We start from the raw sequence: 22891 nt of genomic DNA, 5'->3' as shown, positions 1-22891 counted from the left end.
TTGACCCAGAAAACATATAAAGAAAGTTTTGTAAATGAAGGAGAAGTTCTCAGAGTGTTAACTCACCCAAGTGAAGCTGCACTACAAAGTAGATTCCACCTCTAAAGGTGGACAAGTTTCTCGATCATAGAACTTCTCCAAAAGATTTTTTAATTCTTATGTGAGCAACTACACACCAGTGCTCTTCTTTAAATAATAATGAACACCTAAAAGAAATACTAGTGTTATTAACTTAATTGCTAGGTCAATTCTGTCACTTACACCACCAACCTCATGCACACTGTATACACTGTCTGACAACTTCCAATGTAGTTGCAGGTATACAACGTTTCATACACTCTTTATCACGCTTGTGTGCTATTTCTATATCAACCTCTCATAATATACTTAATGATTTCTACATAGCAATAAACCTTAATTATGGGCGCACTTAACATGATTTTATCGGGTGTGTGTACACACCCGGATGATTTCCAATTCGTATCCACGTCTTTCTATTTCATTCGGCAGCACCCCGGTACTGCGTTACTTGACATTGATCGATCTCAGTTTTCTCTGTGTCTCAGCGTCCCAACGTCCCTACGCTACATGACTCAATGTGTTGCCTTCTTTAGCAGAATCATAGTGAGTCCGACTCTGCAGGGTTTCGATGAATCTTCTTCAGGAACTCGAGATGTAAATTGCTAAAGTTTCACTAAAGAAAAGAGAAAAGTGCCCCTACTCTAATGGTGCACGGCTCATTAAGAGCAAAGGCTTTTTATATGTTCCCTGGCAGGAAATGATATCCTCACACTTCCCCTACGTTGGGATTAGTTCACAAGATAATATACAAACATCTTGCTACAAAATCTCCTAAATATTCAACTTAATTTCTACAGATCAATTATAACAGAACCTAAAATAAGGTTATATACACATTGGATAAAGAGTAAAAAATACTTCCAATGTTACAAAATGGTTTATCTAGCAAGGCCGTGAAAAACTAGTTCCCCCTCTGATTAAATATTGGTACGTGCACAGAAGATCAAATAACAGTGGTCCATTCAATGAAATCATTGAGTCCATTAGGAACTATCGTATCCAGCTCAAAAATCCAAAATTGTTCTTTTCTGTTTAATACTTGGTCCATATCTCCGCCCCTGAGAGAACCTACAACCTGATCAGTAATGAGCCATTTCAGTTGTGTAAATTGATGATTATATTCGGTACAATACATTACTAAAGGGGCTGTTTGTACGTGTTTGTGGAGTCTGCTTTTGTGCTCCATTAAACGAATCTTAATTTGTCTTTTGGTGCGTCCTACGTACCATTTCTGGCAGGGCATATAATCCCATGTATCACATAAGCTGACTCACATGTGGTGTTAATCCTATGATTATACACCTAGTTAGTTCTCCTCAGATGACACCATTGAGAACCTTTTATCGTTTGTGCACAGAATTGACAATGTCCACATGCAGTGTGTCCCACTGGGATCTGCGAAAAGGAAGTTGGTGTAGGTTGAAGAGAATGTACCAATTTGTCCCGTAAGTTCTGTCCTCTCCGGTATGCTATACAGGGATGGTCTTGAAAAACTAAATGGAATGAAAGAACATCCCAGTGATGGTTAATAATTTGAGCTATTTGAGGAGCCAAATCAGTGCATGTCAAAACACATACAAATTTATCTAGTGTCTCTTCAGATTTATCCAGCAGTAATAATGGGCATTGGGCAAACCATGCTCGTTTATAAGCACGACGTATGCTTTGGTTCGGATATCCCCTTTCTTTTAAGCATTCTATTAGATGGACTGCTTGTTGATGGAATATCTCATCCGAAGAACAAATACGTCAGAGACGCAAAAACTGCCCCACAGGTAAAGACTCATTCATTCGAAAAGGATGATTACTATGATACTGAAGGAGAGAATTACGGTCCATAGCTTTTCGAAACACTGTCACCACTATCTCTTGCTCTTGTTTGTACACCAAAGTATCCAAAAATGATATACTCTCATGACTGCTCTGCATGGTAAACTTAAGATTTTTATCAAGAGTATTCAACCATGTCATAAAATGCTGCAAAGAGTGTTGAGATGATGTCCAAATAAAAAAGATGTCATCAATAAATTGGTAATTCGTTCCCACCACCTCGCTTCTTTACCACCACACGTCATTCATCAATCATTTAATGCATATCCCCTTCTTAGTGACCTCAGTTGTGCACACTGCCAATTTTTATTAATGGCAATGGAACCTGCACATGGCGTTAACTTCAACCCCTGGGTCCGATACATCTAATTAAGATGAGTATTTGATGATAAAAATAAACGAAAATAAAAAGTTTTAAAATAGTAAATACAGAAACAAATCACGAATATTTTGAACCGATGAAGAACTATGTGCAGGTTCCATTGCCATTAATAAAGATTGGCAGTGTGCACAACTGAGGTCACTAAGAAGGGGATATGCATTAAATGATTGATGAATGAAGCGAGGTGGTGGGAACGAATTACAGCATTATGATATAGCTAAATCCCACAGTAAATAGAGAACCAATATTGCCAGTATGAGAAGAAAATCAATAAATCGGTGCCAGATCTTAATATGTTGAAACCACCCTGAAGTATATAAATAAGTTTCTTCAAAAGTACTTACGTATAAATTTGCTATGCTCGGTGGTGCTGCTGTGCCCATAGCGACTCCATGTATTTGAGCATAGTATGTAGATTCAAAAAGAAAATAATTTTTCAATAGGCCCATTTTTGCCAACTGCATCAAGAAAGGAGTAGTAACAAGAGCTGTAGTAGGTCTTTTTTCTAATATTCTGTATACTATCTCCAAAGCCGCTGTCTGAGGAATGTTTGAGTACAATGATTCAATGTCAAGGGTCACAAAAATCATATCAGATGTTATTGGTCCTACTTGTGTTAGGGCTCGTAGAAAATGGGAAGTATCCTTACTATATGATCTTGCGATGTAACAAATGATTGTAGATGTAGATCTTAAAAATGTACAAAAAATATATTGATTCCCAGAAAATGATGGTGTTGTCTAAATACTGCTGCCTGAAATGCCAACCCCAAGAGGGGATTTCTTGAAGAAGGAAAACGACCTCAAAGAGCTCAAGGACATAGTATATCTAAAGAGCTAAATGGATCAGAAAGATCCTCTCTTCATCATTGGCCGTGAAAAACCTTCTAAGATGGAGTACTGCCCACAAAATACGTTTTACAAAAAACGTGGTATTCAATACATCACTGAATTATTTCTAAAGTATCACTATGCAAAAATAAAGAAATTTCAGGCTCAGCTATCTTTAGAAATATTTCTAAAGTATCACCATGCAAAAATAAATAAATTTCAGGCTCAGCTATCTTCTTTAGAAATAATTCAGTTCCTGAAGAAGATTAATCGAAACCTTGCAGAGTCGGACTCACTATGATTCTGCTAAAGAAGGCAACACATCGAGTCATGTAGCGTGGGGACGTTGTGACGCTGAGAGACAGAGAAAATCGAGATCGATCAATGTCAAGTAACGCAGTACCGGTGTGCTGCCGAATGAAATAGAAAGACGTGGATACGAATTGGAAATCATCTGGATGTGTGCACACACCCAATAAAATCATGTTAAGTGCGCCCATAATTAAGGTTTATTGCTATGTAGAAATCATTAAGTATATTATGAGAGGTTGATATAGAAATAGCACACAAGCGTGATAAAGAGTGTATGAAACGTTGTATACCTGCAACTACACTGGAAGTTGTCAGACAGTGTATACAGTGTGCATGAGGTTGGTGGAGTGAGTGACAGGATTGACCTAGCAATTAAGTTAATAACACTAATATTCCTTTTAGGTGACGTGTTCATTATTATTTAAAGGAGAGCACTGGCGTGTATTTGCTCACATAAGAATTAAAAAATCTTTTGGAGAAGTTCTATGATCGAGAAACTTGTCCACCTTTAGAGGTGGAATCTACTTTGTAGTGCAGCTTCACTTGGGTGAGTTAACACTCTGAGAACTTCTCCTTCATTTAAAAAAATTTCTTGATATGTTTTCTGGGTCAATCCTTCCACTGTTTGTTTCCTCAAGGTTATACTCTGGTTCTTTGTAAGTGATTGTTCAGGATTTTACCAGAGTACATTTTGGGAATCATAGTGGAGATGGGTGGCAGAGCCGGGGGTGGGGCTAGTGCTGGGCAGACTAATACGGTCTGTGCCGTAAAAATGGCAGATACAAATCAAGGTCAGGTATACACAAAAAGTAGCACATATGAGTTTATCGTGTAGGGCAGACTGGTTGGACCATGTAGGTCTTTCTCTGCCGTCATCTACTATGTTACTGTTCATGTTACTATTTCTTGATAAGCGGGCTTTATAGGTCAACATTAAGACACTGAAAAGAATTCTAAAGTCGATAGGGAGACAATGAAGGCGAACGAAGAGAGAAGAAATTTGATCGTACTTATTGGCTCGGCAAAGAGCTATGCCACAGCATTTAAGTGAACAAGCATCTTGGTTCTTGTTATACTTTTCATATTATATATAGAAAATAGTTGAGAATAATAAATGCATTTATTTAATTTTGGACCTTTAATTAAAACTATGAGTATTTGACCATGTGAGGCTATACTTTCAGAATTCTGTGAGAGTCCCTTATGTTTACCAATGTCGTAACAATTGACCAGCATAAAAAATACTTTAATTTCTTTTGTTGTTCTTTTTTCAGAACTGAAATTTTCCCCATTTATTTCTGTTTCAGGTGCACAGCCTTAGCCTGGAGGACCTGAATGCATTTGTTGCTCAAACTCTCTGCCTCCAGGGAAAATCAGTAAATCAGCTGAAACATTTACAGGTACAGACATGACACAGAGTAACATGGCTACAAAGGCCCTTAATTGAATTAGCAGTTTAAGACATTTTTATAGTTCTCTGATAATATATTTTACTAATGTTATTAACGCAAATATGGGATAAATTTTGTAAAGTGTTTTATAAAGCGCGGAGATTTACACATGTAAAAAGTAGGCAAACAGCAACATAGTACTTTTATATAGTAACATAGTAGATGACGGCAGAAAAAGACCTGCATGGTCCATCCAGTCTGCCCAACAAGGCAAACTTATATGTGCTACTTTTTGTGTATATCTTACCTTGATTTGTAACTGTCATTTTCAGGGCACAGACCGTACAAGTCTGCCCAGCAGTATCCCCGCCTCCCAACCACCAGCCCCACCACCCACCACCGGCTCTGGCACAGACCGTATAAGTCTGGCCAGCACTATCCCCGCCTCCCAACCACCAGCTCCGCCACCCAATCTCGGCTAAGCTCCTGGAGATCCATTTCTTCTGAACAGGATTCCTTTAAGTTTATCCCACGCATGTTTGAATTCCGTTACTGTTTTCCTCTCCACCACCTCCCGCGGGAGGGCATTCCAAGCATCCACCACTCTCTCCGTGAAAAAATACTTCCTGACAGTTTTTTTGAGTCTGCCCCCCTTCAATCTCATATAGGTCTTCCTCAGAACATAGTTTGGGTGGCACAGGTGTGGAATATGTGCATTTTTAATAAAAAGCTGTGTGGAGATCATTTCTTCTGCTTGTATGCATTTTTTTTTTTAATAAAATACATGCATACATGTGTAAAGGTGAATTCTACAGAAAGACATTCAAGGGTGCATGCCCCTTTGTGTGTGTAAATGTACAAAATTGAACACTTATGTATTCTAGCGCTATTCTGTAAGGGCACGTGTAAGTAGCATAGCACACAAATGCAAGGGGTCGTACTCATGGGTGGAGCATCGGCAGGATATGGGTATGCCTCTCAGTTAAGCACACCTTTGCCGCATTTAGGCACATCCAGTTACAGCAGGTCTATGACCAGTTTAACTGCACATGCCTAAGTATAAGGCTCGCTGATCCTGGGATATGCTAGTATTCTATAATGGAATCTCAATGCCCAGATGCTGTTATAGAATAAGCTTTCACCATTGACATAGGGGCGCCTAAAAAGAGGCACCCGCTTACAGAATTGTCCTAATATAGTAAATGCACATATTTTATGCATTACTCTGAATAAAGAGTAAAGGGTCATGAATTTGATATAACGCCTTTCTGTGGTACAACCAGGGTGGTTTATATATATATATATATATATATATATATATATATATATATATATATATATTACAGAATAATTCTGGGAGCCTATTTTATAAAGGTACATAGGTGCCTAAGGGGTCCTTTTACCAAAATGGCGCTAATGGATTTAACACACGCTAATAAATTAGCGTGTGTTAAATGCTAAGAAGTCTATAAATATACAACGGGCTGTGTAGCATTTAGCGCATGCTAATCCTTAGTGAGCACTAAATCCATTAGCACACCTTAGTAAAAGGACTCCTATGTTACTAAAACAGGCATACTATTGGAAATGTTCAGGGGGTGCCATGTTATAAAATTACCCCCTCCCTACAGGTATGTACAAAACTGTGGACTGCACTGTCATTGGGATCTTGCTGAAACGATTTGTTTGACTTACTCACTGAGGTGCCATAATTGCCTTTCTTCGGTTTGTTTGTATTTACAGCATCATATAAAAAATCTTCATGCTCTTATGCATATTTCACATTCTGCTGTCTATAAAATACAAGACTCGTTAGTTTCATACACATACATAGTGTGATCTCACAAGCCTTCTTGGAAAGCAGAAAAATCACTTAGTAACTTTTGAGTTGATGAATGAAAACTGTTCTATTTTGTTTTATGTTGTTGTTGTTATTATTATTATATATTTTTAGGGGGGGAGGAATTAGCAGATGATCAATTACCATTTATTTATTTATTTAGATGTTTTCTCAAAAAAACCCAGGAGTTTTCATAATGGCTAAATGAGACTGCAAAATGTTATTTTAATTAGTAAACATCAAAAGCATACATTATAGATCAGATATATACATGCAGCTCTCTGCTTAGCAAAATGGCTTTTGTCGCTATACAGATGAGATGCAGGAACTTGGATCTCCTTCCATCCTCCTCCCTTAAGAGTTGCATATGCTGTGCATGCTTTGTATTCAGTTTTTATTTTCTTCCTTTATCATCTTCTGCCACTTACTCCTAGGGGAATTTTCTGTATCAAAAAAATTCTATGCAAAAGTTGTGAAACTTCTGCACACTATGGACTAAATTCAGTAAATAGCACCCAGATTTGGGCACCGAAAAAAATGAGTGTTAAGCACTATTCTATAAATGGCGCTTTCAGTTGGGCACTGTTTATAGAATAGCGCCTAGCACCGGGATCCACGCCATATTTTGGGCATGAGGATTTACACCAACTGAAACCTGCTGTAAATCCCCTTGCCTAAAGGCACATATATCCCAAATTCTGTAATACTGCATACATCTTTAGTGAATGCCCATGGCCATGCCCCCTTTTCACTTCTGCGCTAAAAAATGTACGTGCACATCTTTGTAGAATAGCATTTAGCAAGATGCAAGCGTAAATCTGAATTGTTGCCAATTAACACCATGATGGTTAGCGCCCAATTATTGGTGCTGATAGCCTCATTATTCGATTAAACTGTGCATGTGAAATAGGTGTGTACCCAAATTTGCATGCACAGTTTTAAGTGCCTTTTATAGAACTGTCCTGTAAATTTTAAAATTCTGAAAAATTCTACATAGTTTGTCATTTTTTGCACAGAATTCCCAATCATAATGCCCATCTCCTTTCTTAGGCCTCGCCACCCACACCTTTTCTCTCCTCATGCTCCACCCTCCCCACCTCCATCTTACTCTTAACAGCAGTTCTGTCTCCCCATCCTTACCTGCCCTTCAGGTTCTCTAGCCATCTAACTCCCAGCAAGATTTCTGATTCTGTGTGTCCCCATAGTCTCACCTCCACGCACTTCCCACCTCTCCTTCTTTCTCTCCAGCCCTACATACATACTCCCACCTCTTCTTTCTTTCCCACCCTACATATATACCCCCTACCTCTCTTTCTTCCTTCTCCCAATACATACTCCCATTTTGCCTTCAGTCTCATACCTCCTCCTTGCATAGACATATTCCCAGGCACACACTCCATTTTTCTTGCCCCGGCACATACTCCCACATTGTCCCACCCACCAAGACACACCCTCAAGCTTGCTCCTCATGCTCCTATGGCACATCCTTAGGCTTGCTGCACCTCCATCCCTATGACACACCATTAAGTTTGCTCTGCCCTCCAACTTGCAAGGGACACGGCTGTGCTTGCTGTAGCCTCTGTACTCCCATGGTACCATTAAGTTTGCTTTGCCGCTGTCCTTCCATGGAACACTGTAAAGTTGCTCTGTGGCCCCCCCCCCCCCCCATCTTTATGGTACATCCCAAAACTTGCTGTCTTTACCCCTCTGGCGAACCCAAAGCTTGCTGTACCCCCCACCCACTCCATGGCACTCACCTAACTTCACACATCCCCAGAGCATACTCCCTCAAGTTCACCCTGATCCCACCCACCCCAGTCGTACAGTTCTCTCCTCCCCACCCAACACCTTGCTCCAGCAATCCCCCCCCCCCCTCCCCTGTTGTACCTGTGCCAGTCTGGTCAGTCTTCTCTTCCTGCCCCAATCACATAGCAAAAGGAGGAGAAGGTAAATGGCCACACATTGGGCCATGTCCTCCTCTTCTGCCTTGCTATGCGCAACTGCTGACTTGAACTTTACAGGCCTGTGTACAGCCACATGGTTCAAATGAACAGTCAGCCCGAAGAGGACATGCTCGATATTCAGCCGTGCACTGCTGCTTCTTGCCATATGATCTCTTCAGGGGAGGGAGAGGAGGAATCAAGGAGAGCCACTGGTATTGGTACCTGTGTAGTTTGCATAGCAAGTGCAGAATTCTGTGCGGTTGAAAAATTCTGCGGTATGAAATTTGAGCATAATTTCCCCAGGTGTAGCCACTAAGTTGGTGCTCACCTCCTCTTTCTGAAAAATCTTGAACAGTCCTTCAGTGGAGGCAGATGTTAAAGGAAACATGGAAAAAAAAAAACCTCTTGGAAGCCACAACGTTTTGAATGTGTAAATACTAAAGTCATCCTCATCATAAGCCAATTCTTGAATCCAATTGCAATAGAATATATTTAGTGACAATGCAAGGAGCTTAACTACTAGTAATCTGTTCAAAAGGTATTCAGTCTGTTTTTCTAGTGGCTTGTGGTAATCATGCATCTGTATCCTCAATTTACTACTAATATTTAAGTATGGGTCTTGTCTAGAGATAAATAAGGGAGTATAGGTCATAGGATACAGTGAAGTGTTAGAGACCATGGTGTAAGTGGAGTCCTGTCTCAACCTCTTCTCTATCTGTGGAATGCTTTGTACTTTGAGGAAGCTGCAACTTTATTTTTCACTTAAACACATTGCTTGATAGTAATAGTCACTTGTCAGTAGTGTTCTCCTTGTCACTGCTGTTTACTTGGGTATTGGAAAAGGAATTTTAAAAATGTTCTCTTCGTTCCCTTGAATCCTGTCATTACCTTTCTTGTCTGAACAGCTCAGGTCCCACCCTTTGTAGTAATGTCTGCTGAGCTGATGAAGGGAAAATACTGTTAGAGAATATAAATCTGCTAGAACTAAGTGTTACCAGAAATTGCTGAATATGAGACAGAAGTGAGAGACAATCGAGATCTCAGTAATGATGAACTATAACAGTTCCTTAGAAATTGTGTGAAAGAGTAGGTATTTTACAGATCTTAATAGTTGAAGTCGTAGGATGGAATGTATAAACATTTTGCTCCACTGGGATATTTCCATTGATAAATCTGGAACAATATTGGTAGTGGTGTGAAGCTTTGACTAAAAACTGATCTAGTGTAAATTAAGGACTATATTTTTCTTTTAAGGCAGCATTATTATTGAGGTTGGTGATATTCAGCTTTGATTTCTCAGGACCCTCAGTGTGACTCTCGTAGAAATGTTTGCTATGAACATGGCCCACTGAGTGATACAGGTTGAGTAGTTCTTATTCAGTAACATCAGTGTGCATAACAATGGACAAAATAGTTCACGAATATATAAAGGGATACTATAAAAAGGGATCATTATGTATTTTTCTTTCAAAATGTTTACAATTCTTTTCTTATAATAAATCATAGGAGGGTGTAATTTTGGAAACTGCATCCATTTACTGTAAAAATAAATAAATAAGTCATTATAGGTATGTCTCTATTGTGCTTGCTTAATACATTTTTAACTAGCATTCACCTGAAAGTTCCTTTATAAGGTGATTGCAAAAGGGTCAGACTTGGGTGATCTGTGCAGGAGAAGTGAAACATTCTGCTCTCCTAGAATCACACCTTGGAGAAGTGGAACAATACCTGTATCTTCCTACCAGGGTAACTGCCCCAAGGCCTTTCTTTTTTCTCCATTTTGGTTAGGGTATGCTTTCTCTGTGGTTCCTACACATGTTCACATCTTCCAGAAGTTTTCCTTTGAGATGAGAAGGGCTATAGTTTTTCTTGTTGTAGAGGCAGCCTACAGCACATTTTCCCAGTTTCCACAGAGCAGAGGAAATGCATCTGAGATATCTGGATAAGCTAAATCACTGTCCAGCTCATTTTCGAAAGTGATCGCCGGCCATCTTCCGACATAAATCAGGAGATGGCCGGCGATCTCTCAAAAGCGGCGAAATCGGTATAATCGAAAGCCGCTTTTTTGACATCATCACCTCTTTCCCGTCGGGGAGCCGGCGAAGTTCAAGGGGGCGTGTCGGCGGCGAAGTGAAGGCGGGGCATGGGCGGGGTTAATAGATGGCCGGCTTTAGGCCATAATGGGAAAAAAAAAGCGGCTTTAACAAGCATTTCGCCGGCGTGACTTGGTTCTTGCATTTTCACTACCAAGTCACAAAAAGGTGCCCTAACTGACCAGATGACCACCGGAGGAAATCGAGGATCACCGCCCCGTACTCCCCCAATGGTCACCAACCCCCCTCCCACCCAAAAAAAACAAAACTTTTTTGGCAGCCTCTGTGCCAACCTCAAATGTCATACCCAGCTCCCTGACAGCAGTATGCAAGTCCTTGGAGCAGTTTTTAATGGGTGCAGTGCACTTCAGGCAGGCAGACCCAGGTCCATTCCCCCCCCTACCTGTTACACTTGTGGTGGTAAGTGTTGAGCCCTCCAAACCCCCCCCCCCCCCCCAAAACCCACTGTACCCACATGTTAGGTGCCTCCATTCACCCATAAGGGCTATGGTAATGGTGTAGAGTTGTGGGGAGTGGGTTTTGGGGGGGCTCAGCACCCAAGGTAAGGGAGCTATGTACCGGGGAGCTATTTGTATATTTTTGGAACATTTTTAGAAGTGCCCCCTAGGGTGCCCGGTTGGTGTCCTGGCATGTCAGGGGACCAGTGCACTACAAATGCTGGCTCCTCCTATGACCAAATGCCTTAGATTTAGCCGGGGTTGAGCTGGCCACTTTTAGCTTCCATTATCGCTGAAAAGCAAAAGCTGCCATCTCAAACCCAGCGATCTCTGGCATTTGGCCGGTGCCAACTGTATTATCGAAACAAAAGATGGCCGGCTATCTTTTTCGATAATACGGTTCTGGTCAGCTGTTGCAGCGCTGCCAAAATAGATCACTGGCGCCGTTCGATTATGCCTCTCTGTATGTCCCAATAATAGGCAAGGAAGAACATTGAATTACACACACAGAGTAAATCTGAACAGGTTCTTAGATCTCACAGTAAAACTACCTGGTTCCTGTAACTTACAAACCAGGTGAAGGAAAAAATAGGGTTGGGACTTTGGTAGGCCTTTTTCTCCCCCCCCCCCCCCCCCCCCCCCGACAGGTACAAAAAGCTCCTACACTTAAAGCAGGGCCGGCGCAACTCGGTAAGCGCGGTAAGCATGGCAGGGGAGTGCCTACCTATGGAGGGTGCCACAAGCTATACTTACACCGCCGGTGGCTCACAGTTTCAGCTCCAGCCCCTGTCCCCTGTCCCTACCTGCCGGCCTTCAGCTCCCACCATAGCCCCCTTTTTGTTCCTGCCGCCCTGTGCTTAAATCTGTTTTACCTCAGAGTTGCAGCGACTTGTCTCAAGCCTTCCTTTCCCTCTGTGTCCCGCCGTCCTCTGATGTAATTTCATGTTTCCTTGAGGGCAGGACACTGTGAGGGAAGGGAAGGCTTGAGGCGAGCCTGTTTTCTTTCTGTCTGCTGCTGCTACCGCTTTGACTTTGAGGTAAAACAGATTTAAACAGGACGGTAGGAACAAAAAGGGGGCTGTCATGGGAGAATAGGGCAGGCAGTTGGGGGGCTGGGGTTGGAACTGGAACTAGCAGCAGCTGAGAAGGGGGATAAGGCTTGAACTCGGGGGCTGAAAAGGGAGGCAAGTGAGGACTGGGGGTGAATCAGTGGACATGGATGGGAGGGGAGGATAGGGGGCAAAGTAGAATTGCTGGACATGGATGGATGCAGGGGAGAGAAGGGAATTGCTGGAGATGGATGGGAGGGCAGGGGAGAGAGGAGAATTGCTGGACATGGATGAATGGAGGGGAGGGCAGGGGTGAGAGGAGAAATACTGGACATGAATGGAGGGAAGACAGAGAATGGAGATGCATATGAATAGAGAGGAAGGGAGAGAGGAGAAATGCTGGACATGGATGGAGAAGAGGGAAGACAGGAAGGCGATGCACTTGGAAGGGATAGAGGAGAAATGCTGGACGGATGGATGAGGGGGAAGAGAGAGGAAGGGGATGCATATGAATGGAGATGAGGGAAAGGGAAGAGAAAAACTGCACATGGATGGAGAAAATAGGCAAAAGCTGGATCTGCTGTATACCTCCTCCAGTTACGTCCACGGAGGACCCAGCTTTTACTTATGGATGTAGGGCAAGCAATAAAGAAGAAAGGAAGAAAGTAAAGAAATAAATGGAAAGGAAGCCCTGGAAATGGAGTTAAGAGAACAGATAGAGAGCAGCAGAATCAGAGACTGGGACCAACATGATCAGGAAAACAGTCACCAAACAACAAAGGTAGAAAAAAATCTTTTTATTTCATTTTAGTGTTTGGAATATGTCCAATTGGAGAATTTGCATCTGCTGTCTTATTTTGCACTGTATAGGAGGAAACGTGTTTCTTTCTGTTTTTCTGGTATTGTGCTGTATGCAGAGTCTAGCATCTTAGGATTTCAGGTTACTTTTTGAAGAATTCCAAGAGGGGCTATCTCTGTTCTGCATGTGTGACTGCAAGACCAAGTATCTGAATAGGGATCTGTTTGTTAGGTTCTGAGATTTTGATAACTTATTGTGTTTCAGATTTGGCAAGACTGTTCTAATTCCTGTTCTGTGTGCTAATTTGGTTTGTGTCATTTTGGATGTACTGGAGCTGTAACAGCTTACAGAAATTATTTATAATGAAAAAAAATAAGTTATTTTTCGTCTCCTGTGTTGGTGTAATATTTTCAGTGATGCCTGTTTATATGTGACATGACTGGTAAAAAGGGTTTGGTTACTGTGGGTATAACTACTGAAGGGGCAGAGCCATAGTGATCCCGCCCCTAAGGCTACCCATAATGAGTACCAGTACTTTTCTTTCCTACAGAAAAAGCACTGGAGGCAGGTGTCTGGTAGTGGAGGAGTTTGTGTTGCTCTCACTGAGGGGAGGGGAGGGGAGAGAGATGGTGCTAGATGGGCAGGGAGGGGTTGGGAGGAGAAACTACAGAGATGAGATGCTGGATGGGTAGGGGGTGCCAACTTATAGGCTGCAGGGAGGCACCAGAAACCCTAGCACCGGCCCTGACTTAATGCATGGCAGAGAAACGTGCCCCTAAAGCTTCTGCTCCTAATACAGCTTCGGCCTCTGTCCAGACTGAATACTTTGTCTAGACTGAATACTTTGTCCAAGGCAAGGATCTAGTTTCATGTGATAAATGTATGCACATTAAATCCCTCATAAAAGTGCAAGAACTAAGAGAGGAGGTGGCAAGACTAAGAAGCAACTGTGACAATTCATCCCAGAGATGCATGTTGAATTGGAGCGCAAAGGGAGAGGAGTTCCTCTGCAGAAAGAAGACCGCTGGACACAGGCCACCAGATTCAGCAAAATCAACCCCCCAACTGCATCTCCTGTTGAACTGAAGAATCGGGTCACAGTCCTGGAGACAGAATATCTCGAGAACAGGAGGCAGAAACGATAAAAAAAATCCCAAAGTCACTGCATCATTGGCTAGTAAGAAGCGAAAGGTAGTGATGGTTATTCTTTTCTCAGGGGTACCAAGGCACCCATATGCCAACTAGACATGATGTCCTAGGAGGTGTGCTGTCTACCTGGTGCCAAGATTCGAGATGTAGAAGAAAGTTTGAGGTAAGTTACATTTAGGTAGAGCAGGTATTTTCCTGTTGCTGGAGGGCATACAATCTTAAGTTTGTATGGAGGGTTTAATGACTTTGCCAAGATCTTAAGGAGCAATAATGAGTGAGATGTTCTTGCCTTCTACTAGTCTTTGATGTCAGGTTTTCAAGGCAGAAACTAGGTTTGTGAGCCCTTGGGCCGCTGCCGAGGAGTGGCAGTGGCAGGCAAAACCACCCCCAAACCTGAGAAAAGGCAGGACAGGACTGGAACCCCGGACTGGAGCTGCAGCTGAGGCAACAAGCTGGAACAGGTAGGGCAGGAGCAACTAGACTTCACCTGCACTTGACCGCCCTTCCCCAGGAGTTGAGCCCCTGGGTGTAGGCAGCCGGCAGGACTTACAGGACAGGAAATGGGCGGGTATAAGAGTCAGGACTGAAAGCTGCCAGGCAGCCACTAGCAAGAAACACAGACAGAAAAGAATCAGGACTGAAAGCTGCCAGGCAGCCACTAGCAAGAAACACAGACAACAGGAAGTAGACAAGGAATACAGACCAGAAACAAGACAAGGGATAATCAATAAACCTAAGCTAAACTACACACAGACTAACTAGAATCAGACAAGGAGCTCATACAAGAAACCACACTTAAGCAGAAGTGTAACAAAGCACACCAACAAACCTCAGGGCCTTAGGCGATGCAAAGGCAAACACAGAAGCTTCCAGATGGCTAATAAAGCCCATCAGCAGCTGAAGTTCAGCTGCAGGAGTCACAAGGCAACTACGGGTGCTGTTCAGGTACAAACAAGAAAAGCAAGTCTGGGAGCCCGGAAGATCTGGACCGGATTGGGCAGAAATCTGGAACGTGTGACAGTCCATAGCAGCCACCGGTTCTGGCCACCAGAGGGCAAGGTGAGCACAGACACGGAAACATTCACATGCGTGACATTTGAGGGTCATATCCGACAAGTGGGAGCATTCTGATTATTTTTATTTTAAGTGCATGTTGATTATTTTATTTTTTTGTTTTTGCATTTAATTTTGCTGCACTTAGGTAAGCTTTTAGCTGTTTTGGCCAATTCTAAGTGTTTGTTTTTTTATGTTCAATCATTTTTATTGATGTTCAACTTTCCAAACAATCATAACATTTCTGTTTTATCTTCCATTAAGTTATCGCTGTGTTAAACATAAACAGAACTCACACAACTCGAACATCATATTCTTTTTCCCCCTTTTTCCTCCCCCTCCCCTCCCTTGTCCCCCCCTTCCCTCCCCCCTCCTCTCCCTCCCCTCCCCTCTCCCCATTGTTTCCAGTTCAAGGTTGCCACAGGCCTGATTATCATTGTTAAGATTAATAAAATGTTCAACAGGCGGCTTCTTGCCGCCGGGGTCAAAGTCATCCAGAACGGAGCCCATCGTGTTTTAAATTTCTTTCCTGCTGCTGATGATATGTCTCCAACTCTCTCCAGGCGCAATAGTGTTATCATTTGTGTTCGCCATTGTTGGACACTTGGTTCATCTGCAGACAGCCACTTTATGAGGATAACCTTTTTTGCCATAACAGTAGTCCGCACAGCAAAGTCTCTCAAACCTTTTGGTGTTGGTTTTCCCAAAGCCGGTCGGCCAAACAACAGTTTGGCGTCCAGTTTCCAACTTGTCGCCCACCATCTGCTCACTTGCTGTGTAACTTGTGTCCAAAAACGTTGGATATGTGGGCATTTCCAAAACATGTGTCCTAAACTTGCACCTTCCCCCCCGCACTTAGGGCAGGCGCCATCTGGCGATATTCCCATATGGAAAGCTCTTCTGGGCGGGATATACCAGCGTAGTACCATTTTATATTGTAATTCCCAGTGCGACTGTGCCCACATTAACCTTCTCATGGTTAAAATGTGTGTTCTGTATATTTCTTCAGGCAGTGTTAGACCCAAGTCCATATTCCATGCTTGGGCTATAACATTATATTGTATTTCTGATGCTGTATCTCTGATGTGCCTGTGGTGGAAGGATAGTGGCACCTTCTGTTGTGCAGGGAGTGAAAAGGCATCTGCTAATTCTTCTTGGACGTCTTCCGTTAAATTCTCCCATTCCAAACTTTTCACATAGTGTCGCAGTTGGTAATAATGAAATATGTCTGTGTCCGGTAAGGAGAATTCCTTCTGCAAATCTGGAAATGTTTTAAGCTTCCCTTCTACAGTCAGTACATTATACAGGTAAGTGATCCCTTTAGTTTTCCACACTACAAATCTAGGATACAGGTTTCCTGGTGGAAATGAAGGGTTCCCACAAAGCGCCAGAAAAGGTGTGACTGTGTGTTTAAACTGATGCAACCTACACACCCAGCGCCACACCGCTCGCGCGGTGGGCATAATTCCTGTCATTTCAAGAACCTCTGAGTGAACTCCTGTTCCTGAATGTAATATATGACTAAAATGAGTGTCCCCCATCAGTTTTAACTCCATCGTTGTTGCTGTGTAGTGCTGCATGTCTCTGTACCAATCTGTAATATGTCTCATCCCTCCTGCTACCGTTATGTGCCTCAAACTAATTAAACCCAGACCCCCGTATTCTGCCGGAGTCTGCAATATAGCTATAGGGGCTCTTGGTTTTTTGCCCTTCCATAAAAATGCTTGTGTAATTCGATTCAACTTTTTTTCATCTTTACTTTTTAAATATAATGGTAAGACCTGAAAAGTATATAACCATCTAGGTATATTGATCATATTAAATAGCGCTATCCGGCCTAATAATGATATTGGATATGTAGACCAGGTGTGTAATGCTGCTCTTGTGTCTGCCATTAATTTTGTTACATTAACTTCGTACAGCCTGGAAAGATCTTTTGGTATTCTGACTCCTAAATACTTAAGAGAGTCCCCCTCCCATGTTAAGGGGAGTTGGTTTTTCCAAGATGTTTTATTTTCTCCCATTATATCGAGCACCTGTGTTTTCTGAACATTAAGGGTAAAATCTGATAGCACCCCAAAATCTTCTATGATAGAAAATAAATTCGGCATGGAGCTTCTAGGATTTTGCATTACCACCAGAAGGTCGTCCGCAAATGCCAGCACCTTTACCAGCTCTCCACCCACTTCTATCCCTTCCACCTCTCTTCCCCTCTGGATAGTCTGAATAATAGGCTCTATTGTTAGTATAAAAAGTAATGGGGAGAGAGGGCACCCCTGTCTGGTACCTCTGCTCACTGGAAACACTTCTGTATTCACTCCATTGATACTTATTAATGCTTTGGGATCTGTATACAGTGTCTTTATCGCCTGTAGGAACCAACCTCGGAATCCCATGTGGCCCAACACCCCAAACATATATTGCCAATTTACTTTATCAAAAGCCTTTTCGGCATCTAAGCTAACCGCCAAAGCTGGTGTTTCCCGCTGTTGGCAGTGCGCTATGGCTAGAAACAATTTTCTCATATTTTTAACTATTTGTCTATTTTGTACAAATCCCACCTGTTCCTGGCCGATCAACTCAGGCAAAATACCGGCCAGTCTGTCTGCCAGTATTCTTGCCAGTATCTTTACTTCAACATTCAGCATGGAGATTGGTCTGAATGAGTCTGCTTGTCAGCTATTTTCCCGGGTTTTAACAGCAAGATTATTTGTGCCTCATTAGCATGATCTGGGAATGTACCCTGCGCCACCACTTGATCATAGTACGCCATTAAGGGCCCTGTGATCTGCATCTGTAATCTAATATAATAAAACGCACCGTGAACGTTCTAATGAGGACAACGTTCTGAAGTCACTAAAACACTCCCTGAAGGCTGAAGGGTTCGTGGCGTTCGTGGTGTGAAGCCAGCCAGGCTGCCAGCCATCTCTGCCCCGCCCTCGCGTCAAACGTCATGATGTCCAGGGCAAACGTCATGACGTCGACGGCGCAAAAAAAAAAAACCGCAGCGTCAGGGAAGGAGGCGGCGCTCCTGACGTCTCTAGCCTTCCCTTCGCTGTGTTCCGCCTTCTTCTGACGTCAAGGATGACGTCAGAAGAAGGCGGAACACAACGAAGGGAAGGCTAGACGTCGGGAGCGCCACCTCCTTCCCTGACGCTGCGCTGCCGGAACCGCCGCCACGGAGGTAAATTTAAAAAAAAAAAAAAAAAGGGATGTAGGGGGAAGAGAAGAGGGTGGGCAGTTGAACAATGGGAGCGGGAGGGCAGAGGAGAAACGACAGCAAGGATGCGAAGGGGGGGGGAAGAAGGGGGCGGGACATGCTGGGACATGGGAGACAGAAGAGCATGGATGCGAGGGGGGGTCATGGAAGGGAAAGAGGGGAATTGCTGGAAAAGGATGAATGGAGGGGGCAGGGGACAGAGAAGCATGGATGGGCATGGATTGAGATGGCAGGGCTCAGGGTGAGAGGGGAATTGATGGAAAAGGATGAATGGAGGGGGCAGGGGACAGAGAAGCATGGATGGGCATGGATTGAGATGGCAGGGCTCAGGGTGAGAGGGAAATTGCTGGAAAAGGATGAATGGAGGGGGCAGGGGACAGAGAAGCATGGATGGGCATGGATTGAGATGGCAGGGCTCAGGGAGAGAGGGGAATTGCTGGAAAATGATGAATGGAGGGGGCAGGGGACAGAGAAGCATGGATGGGCATGGATTGAGATGGCAGGGCTCAGGGAGAGAGGGAAATTGCTGGAAAAGGATGAATGGAGGGGGCAGGGGACAGAGAAGCATGGATGGGCATGGATTGAGATGGCAGGGCTCAGGGAGAGAGGGGAATTGCTGGAAAAGGATGAATGGAGGGGACAGGGGACAGAGAAGCATGGATGGGCATGGATTGAGATGGCAGGGCTCAGGGTGAGAGGGGAATTGCTGTAAAAAGGATGAATGGAGGGGGCAGGGGACAGAGAAGCATGGATGGGCATGGATTGAGATGGCAGGGCTCAGGGAGAGAGGGAAATTGCTGGAAAAGGATGAATGGAGGGGGCAGGGGACAGAGAAGCATGGATGGGCATGGATTGAGATGGCAGGGCTCAGGGAGAGAGGGGAATTGCTGGAAAATGATGAATGGAGGGGGCAGGGGACAGAGAAGCATGGATGGGCATGGATTGAGATGGCAGGGCTCAGGGAGAGAGGGAAATTGCTGGAAAAGGATGAATGGAGGGGGCAGGGGACAGAGAAGCATGGATGGGCATGGATTGAGATGGCAGGGCTCAGGGAGAGAGGGGAATTGCTGGAAAAGGATGAATGGAGGGGGCAGGGGACAGATGGGCATGGATTGGGAGGGCAAGGCTCACACTCTCTCTCTCATATACAATGTCTTTCTGACTCTCTCTCTCATATACAATGTCTTTCTGACTCTCTCTCTCATATACAATGTCTTTCTGACTCTCACTCTCACACACTCTGTCTCACAATGTATCACATTCACTATGTGCCACACAGTCACTCACACACTCGCTTGGTCTCATACACTCACTCTCACAGAGAATCTGTGTCTCGCACACACACACACACTCTCACACTGTGTCTCACATACACACTTGCACACACTCTCATTCTCACACACACACCCAGACTCACTCTCTCTCACACACACACACACTTTCACTCTGATTCTCACACAGTCACTCTCACATACACTCTCCCAAACATACACACTCCGAGGAAAACCTTGCTAGCGCCCGTTTCATTTGTGTCAGAAACGGGCCTTTTTTACTAGTAATTTATAGAATTCCCCAGTAAGTCCGTCAGGGCCAGGCGCTTTAAAGTGCTTTAACGTTTTTAATACCTTTTGTAGCTCCTTCCCGGATATAGGTTCATTTAATTGGGTTATCCCCTGCTGCCCCACCTGTGGTAACCCCAACGTTGTCAAATGTTCTTCTAGTTGTTGCTGATCTAGCTGGCCTGGGGATGTGTATAACTTTGAAAAATGCGTTCTCAATATCTCTGCTATTTTCTCTGAGTTGTTCTGAGCTTTTCCTTGTTGATCCCTTATGGTTGTGATAACTCAGGAGGGCCTCCATGTTTTTGTTATGCGAGCCAGCAGCGGTCCTACCCTATCTCCATATTTTTGAAATTTGTATTTTTGATAGTGTAAGGTTCTTGTAGCCCTCTCATTCAACAGTGCATTAAGAGTTACCTGTGCTGCATGATGTGCCTCCTTATTGCTTCTAGTAGGGTCCCTGACCAAGCGTTTTTTTGCTATGCTTAGCTCCTTCTCTAACTGTACTATAGCTCTAGCAATTTTCTTATTTCGGGCGCTCACATAAGCAATTACCGCTCCTCGAAGCACTGCTTTTGCTGTGGACCAATATAATATCGGGTTTTCTGAATGTTGCTGATTAAAGATTTCATATTCTTCCCATTTCTGATGGAGATATTCAACAAACTCCTTCTGTTTATACAAGTATGTCGGAAATCTCCATCCCCTCGCCCCTTGGTAATACGGTGGTGCTTCCAGGTCTATCCAAACCATCGCGTGGTCAGAAATTTCTTCCGGGCCTATGCTAGCCTCCAGCACCCATGGGAATAGCCCTTGATCTACTAGTATGTAATCTATTCTTGAGTATGTGCCATGTGCCCTTGAGAGATGCGTGTAATCTCGCTCCCCGGGGTGTAGAGCCCTCCAAGCATCCACCAGATTTAATTGGTGTTTAAGATCGGAAAGAGCTCTGGATCTAGGGCCCCCTCGGTGTGCCCCCTTTGGAGAGGAACAATCCATCTGTGGGTCTCCCACCAGATTAAAATATCCCATTATTAGTAGTTTTAAGGTTTGGTGTGGTATGCATTTGCGAATTATTTCTTTAAAAAAAGCTTTATCATAATTATTCGGTGCATATAGCGCTAATAACAAGATTTCCCTATTTTGTAACCACAACTAAGTGTTTGTTTTTATATTTATTTAGAACTCTCTTTACATGAGAGATTACCTGTTCTCGGCCCCCCCCCCCCCCCCCCCCCCCCCCCACCATACACTTTCCTTTCTGTTGTTCAGTTTTCTTTTCCTGGGATATAAATAGATATTGCAGTATGAGTTAGAGCTAGGTTATTTATGGTCCCTGTACCTAGGTAGCTGGTAACTCATTTGTTTGGGGAGGCTCAAGTGCAGAATTGTTAGAGTAGAGGGGATGGAGTTTGAATGGACCAAGGCTGTCCTACAGCAGAAGAGGAGATACCTGTTGATGAGGGTGGAAACCAGTGGATAGTGGTTGACTCTAGCAAGTATATATGCGCCCAAGACTCAGCAGGGGGTATTATATCTGGAGATCTACAGAAACTGTTGGAATAAGACTAAACACCTAATCGTGGCAGGGGCAGAGGAGAATCTTACCCTAAACACAATGACAGTTCTAGGGGGGATTGTTTCAGGTCTGGGGTCTCAGAGGAATAAATTAAAATTGCTTATGGGTGTACATAAGAACATAGGAATAGCCTTACTGGGTCAGACCAGTGGTCCATCTAGCCTAGTATCCTTCCAAAAGTAGCACGGGTCATCTGGGTGGGGGGGGGGGGGACAGTAATGCTGGTCATCGGGAGGAGGAGGGCAAACAGAAGTGGCAGCTGAAGAAGGTAGGACTTGCGAATAAAAGCCAGTAACTGCTGGTGGCCAGGGTGCAGAGCAAGAAATGCCAGTAACTGCGGGAAGTGGAGGGAGTGTACAGTAAGAAATACCTGTCATTGAGGGTGAGAGGAAATTACCTTATACTTGAATGTAAAACCCCCTGATTTATATTCATTAACAGTTTTTCCCCTTTATTTTTTTTTGGAGGGGGATGGACGGACTACTATCTTGGTTTATACTAGAATAGGTTTATATTTGAGTATATACGATAATGGATTAAGTTGGACATATAAATATGTGTTCTAAAGTAAACTGTGAGGGGTATAATTGAAAGGGGCGCCCAAGTTTTCCTGAGGACGTCCTCGCAGGACGTCCCGGCAAAGGGGCGGGGAAACCCGTATTATTGAAACAAGATGGGCGTCCATCTTTCGTTTCGATCATACAGTCAGGGACACCCAAATCTTGACATTTAGGACGTCCTTAGATATGGTGGTCCTTAGACTTGGTCGTTTCTGATTTTCGGCGATAATGAAAAGTAAGGACGCCCATCTCAGAAACGACCAAATGCAAGCCCTTTGGTCGTGGGAGGAGCCAGCATTCATAGTGCACTGGTCCCCTTGACATATCAGGACATCAACCGGGCACCCTAGGGGGCACTGCAGTGGACTTCAGAATTTATTCCCAGGTACATAGCTCCCTTACCTTGGGTGCTAAGCCCCCCAAAACCCACTACCCACCACTGTGCACCACTACCATAGCCCTTACAGGTGAAGGAGGGCACCTAGATGTGGGTACAATGGGTTTCTGGTGGGTTTTGGAGGGCTCACATTTACCAGCACAAGTGTAACAGGTAGGGGGAGGATGGGCCTGGGTCCGCCTTCCTGAAGTGCACTGCACCCATTAAACTGCTTTAGGGACCTGCATACTGCTGTCATGGAGCTGGGTATGATATTTGAGGCTGGCAATCAATATTTTAAAAAAATATTTTGAGGGTGGGAGGGGGTTAGTGACCACTGGGGGATTAAGGGGAGGTCATCCCTGATTCCTTCCGGTGGTCATCTGG

At 43.7% G+C, this 22891-nt stretch overlaps 1 protein-coding gene across 3 annotated transcripts in view; it reads left to right on the top strand.

Moving 5' to 3' along the window:
• FAM120B (family with sequence similarity 120B) overlaps window positions 1-22891 on the top strand; it is a 213801-nt gene that overhangs the window by 55207 nt on the left and 135703 nt on the right. For all 3 annotated transcript variants that reach the window (XM_030195955.1, XM_030195956.1, XM_030195954.1), the window contains exon 6: window positions 4743-4835. In XM_030195955.1, the coding sequence (XP_030051815.1) occupies window positions 4743-4835 (93 nt within the window). The remainder of the gene's footprint in view (window positions 1-4742; window positions 4836-22891) is intronic.

Source organism: Microcaecilia unicolor, chromosome 3, assembly GCF_901765095.1.
Source record: "Microcaecilia unicolor chromosome 3, aMicUni1.1, whole genome shotgun sequence".
Classification (NCBI taxonomy): domain Eukaryota; kingdom Metazoa; phylum Chordata; class Amphibia; order Gymnophiona; family Siphonopidae; genus Microcaecilia; species Microcaecilia unicolor.
Note: the sequence above shows the minus strand (reverse complement) of the source record. Positions and strands in the feature narration are given on the sequence as shown.